The sequence below is a fragment of the Hordeum vulgare genome, chromosome 7H (assembly GCF_904849725.1).
Source record: "Hordeum vulgare subsp. vulgare chromosome 7H, MorexV3_pseudomolecules_assembly, whole genome shotgun sequence".
NCBI lineage: Eukaryota > Viridiplantae > Streptophyta > Magnoliopsida > Poales > Poaceae > Hordeum > Hordeum vulgare.
The window spans coordinates 15,250,052-15,253,384 of record NC_058524.1 but is presented as its reverse complement, the minus strand read 5'-3'; the positions used below and the strand labels follow the sequence as shown (position 1 = coordinate 15,253,384).

The following is a 3,333-nucleotide window of genomic DNA, read 5'->3' as shown; positions in this document are numbered from 1 at the left end:
AATTCCTGAATCAAGCATGAGTAAAATCCCGTCTGGAGATACCAGTGTATCCCATGTTCAAACAAATTATGTACAAGTGCCTACATAATTATTGCACAAAGGTTTGCGGAATCGTGGTTATTGCTGCATAAAGGTAGCGCTATGAAAACAGAAAATAAATCAAGGAAAGAAATCAAGGCCAAATTCTGGAATCAGTTGTTACATAGCGTATGAATAATGTTACAAATAATGAAGGTATTTCCATCCCATGAAAAATGAAGCTTTTTTTCCATCATTTCTAAATAAAATGTATTTCCATCATCTTTGTCATGGTACCAGATTGCCGGTAATCCATATAACTAAGGACTCAAACTGTGACTGAAATTTGAAAATGAACGACATTGGTTACATCTCAATAAACTCTTCAGATTCTCCGAACTGTTTATTTATTATTTATTTTGAAGAAAATGACATCACTGGTATCTGCATCGTTACGACGCACACAACCAACAAACGTTTATAATTCGGGAAAGTAGTGGCCGCACCTAGCTTCGGTGCACGAACACAATAAACGGTAAATTCAAAAAAAAATAGAAAACCAAATCAATTTTTTTTTTTAACTTGATGGATGCGATTATGAGCAAATATTTTAGGAGCTTGCAAAGTTTTGTCAACAAAAAAGAACTAGTGATCTCCATACAGAACAAAATACAGATGATGCTCTGCACTCACATTACTATTCATATATTTTCAGGGTAAACTTTTTTTTACAGATATCTCGGATGTTATTTCCCCACCAAATTTTGCAAGCACCAAAAACATTTGGCCATAATCATATCTACAAAGTTCTAGATTTTTAAAAAAAAATTTAACTAAGTTTTTTTATGGTGGGTGCACCGAGGATGCAATATGGGTGGGTGCACAAATATCACTCTCTTATTATTTACCAGTTTGCTTGTATCAAGCCAGCAACACTTCTTGGATGAGCCTATCAACATTACGCATGGACCTTCCGTCATGCCGCGCCGAGGCAACGGCGTTCTCCTGGAGCTTCAGCACGCGCCGTCGCATCTCTTGGCCCTTCCCCCCCTCCATGGCCTCCCGTAGAATGGCCTCGACTTCGGTCCTCGTCACCTCTTCCCCAATCTCCATCCCGATGCCCCACTCCGTGCACTTGTACCGGCAGTTGGTCTGCTGCTCCGTGAAGAAGGGCCAGCACACCATCGGCACACCGCCGCAGATGCCTTCCAACGATGAGTTCCACCCAGAATGCGTGAGGAACACCCCTATGGCTTCGTGCTCCAGCACCTTCTCCTGCGGGCACCATGTCGAGAGCATGCTTCGGTCTTCTGTCGCCGCCGAGAACTCCGGTGGAAGTACGGCGTTGTCGTGTCCCTTGACAAGGTCAGGCCGTACGTTCCACAAGAAGGTGTAGCCGCTGTTGGCCAGCCCCCACGCGAATTCCAGCAAATGCTCGTTGGACATCACCGTGATGCTCCCGAAATTGACGTACACCACGGAGCCCGGCGGCTGATTGTCGAGCCACCGGAGAGGCCCGTCCTGTTCCTTCCATAGATTGGAGCCGATGCCGATGAGAGGGCTGTCCTCCGGCACGTTGTTGCGAACTGTTAGATGGAGCGGCCCCACCGTGTAGACGGGTGGTAGGAACTTAGACATGGCATCAAGCAGGGGCGCGTCGAGCTCGTCAAAGGTGTTGATGATCACCGCCGACGCCTGCGACATGGCGGTCGTCTCGTGGATGAAGAAGTTGAACATGATGTCATCGGGGTCCGTGGAGCGCACGAAGCTCGGGAGGTCACGCAGCCGCAGGTCCTTGGGCATCGAGGGTATCCAGTTTATGATCGTGTCCAAGTATCCATTGGTCAACTGCGCCTCTTCTGCAGCAACAACAAGTTAATTACCGTAAGTACCGTATGTTGCAACTAATCTAAGCTCTTCGATACACTAAACCCAGGAGTGCAGAACAACATACTACACCAAAAACAAGCTCAACTGCAGGAAATACTATTAGATCCTTGAGACATGTATACCTTTGAGAGGGAAGAGGCCACGTTCTATTAGACCCTTGTAGTAGCAGTAGCCCATGAAACCACAGGCGCTGGGGGCCCAGAAGGTGGCGCACCGGAGGCCGAGCTCCCGCGCGGCGACAAGAGCAAAACACATGGTGCCATCGGCCACCAAGCAGGTCACAGGCGGCAGCGCGCCGCCGGAGGTCCCGGCCTCCTCGTTGAGCTTGATGATGAGCTCCTTCAGTCTCGGGAGGCAGGTGGTCATGGTAGAGTAGGACAGCGCAGCGGTGTCCTGTGTGGCCTCGCGGTCGGACGGCGGAAGGCCGTCGGCGATGGCAGCGAACCGGAACGCAGGCAGGCCATGCAGCGTGCCCGCACCCTGCGGCTGCGAGCGCATCAGGCGGCGGTGGTTGAACTCGGTGTTGACGAAGGTGATGTGGAAGCCCCTGGTGTGGAGCAGCTTCGCCAGCTTCAGCATCGGCGTGATGTGGCCCTGCGCCGGGTAGGGGATCATCACGGCGTGCGGCCTCTCAACTGGTGCCAAGGACCCCATGCCCTATGCCTTGCTCTCGAAATGCTTCAGCTGCTTGTTGCTTCACTTGGCTTTCTCGTTCACAAGTCAAAACGTTGTGGGTGTGGCTGTGCCCATCTGCTCCTGACATGTTGATGTATATATAGTATAAAAACCACACGTTATGGGTGGCAGGTACGTCTGAAGTGGAACTAAATTATGATGCTTTAGGGCGGTAGCTTGAGGGATGGAAAACAAATCAAATAAAAAACAAGTCACAACGTGCCCACCAGCTCAAGATGCTAATTTGATCTTGAAAGGAGTAATTAATTAATTCGTTACTTGTGTCGGTTCTCTAGTTAACTAGTTTTATACTTGTTGTGGAGCATGGATCATGTGGACCGAGATCACAATAGTTGACTTGAAAAAGATTGTGTGATCAGGAAGCTCATTACGCTGCAAGCATCACATTCTTTTTTTAATTTATGAAAAGGGGTTTTTCCCTCCTCATATTTATTTAGAATGAGGCAACTGCAAGCATCACATTCTATTCTAGACTCTATTTTCATTATTTTTGAAAGAGATTCTTTTCTTCATTGGTTTAAGATCATTATCTTTAGTTATTATTATTGAATTTGTGGAGCATGCAACACGTGGCCTCTACGCACACAGTAAAGACCCGACGCGTTCCCTTTCCAGCAAGCTATGTTGTACTAAGGCCCTCTACTATGTAGGCAAAACCGATGTCCAAATCACGTTTGATTCATTTGGCATCGGTGCCCTCCATTGCCTAGCAGGTGCCATAACAAATAT

General features: G+C 47.8%; 1 protein-coding gene across 1 annotated transcript; it reads right to left on the bottom strand.

The window, feature by feature from the left end:
- Positions 1 to 590: 590 nt before the first annotated feature.
- On the bottom strand, positions 591 to 2,642 carry LOC123410276 (7-deoxyloganetin glucosyltransferase-like). Its single transcript, XM_045103185.1, has 2 exons — positions 2,031 to 2,642; positions 591 to 1,877 (listed from the first exon to the last, which is right to left on the bottom strand). Exons 1-2 carry the CDS (start codon positions 2,560 to 2,562, stop codon positions 940 to 942), a joined length of 1,470 nt encoding a protein of 489 aa, XP_044959120.1. The 5' UTR covers positions 2,563 to 2,642; the 3' UTR covers positions 591 to 939.
- Positions 2,643 to 3,333: the final 691 nt, after the last annotated feature.

Bases quoted from the DNA above. Each gene is read 5' to 3' on its own strand.
- LOC123410276 (XM_045103185.1), bottom strand. From the start codon at position 2,562: ATGGGGTCCTTGGCACCAGTTGAGAGGCCGCACGCCGTGATGATCCCC. The intron at 1,878-2,030 runs GTATACATGTCT...TTGTTGCTGCAG, and splicing joins TGGCCTCTTCCCTCTCAAAG to AAGAGGCGCAGTTGACCAAT.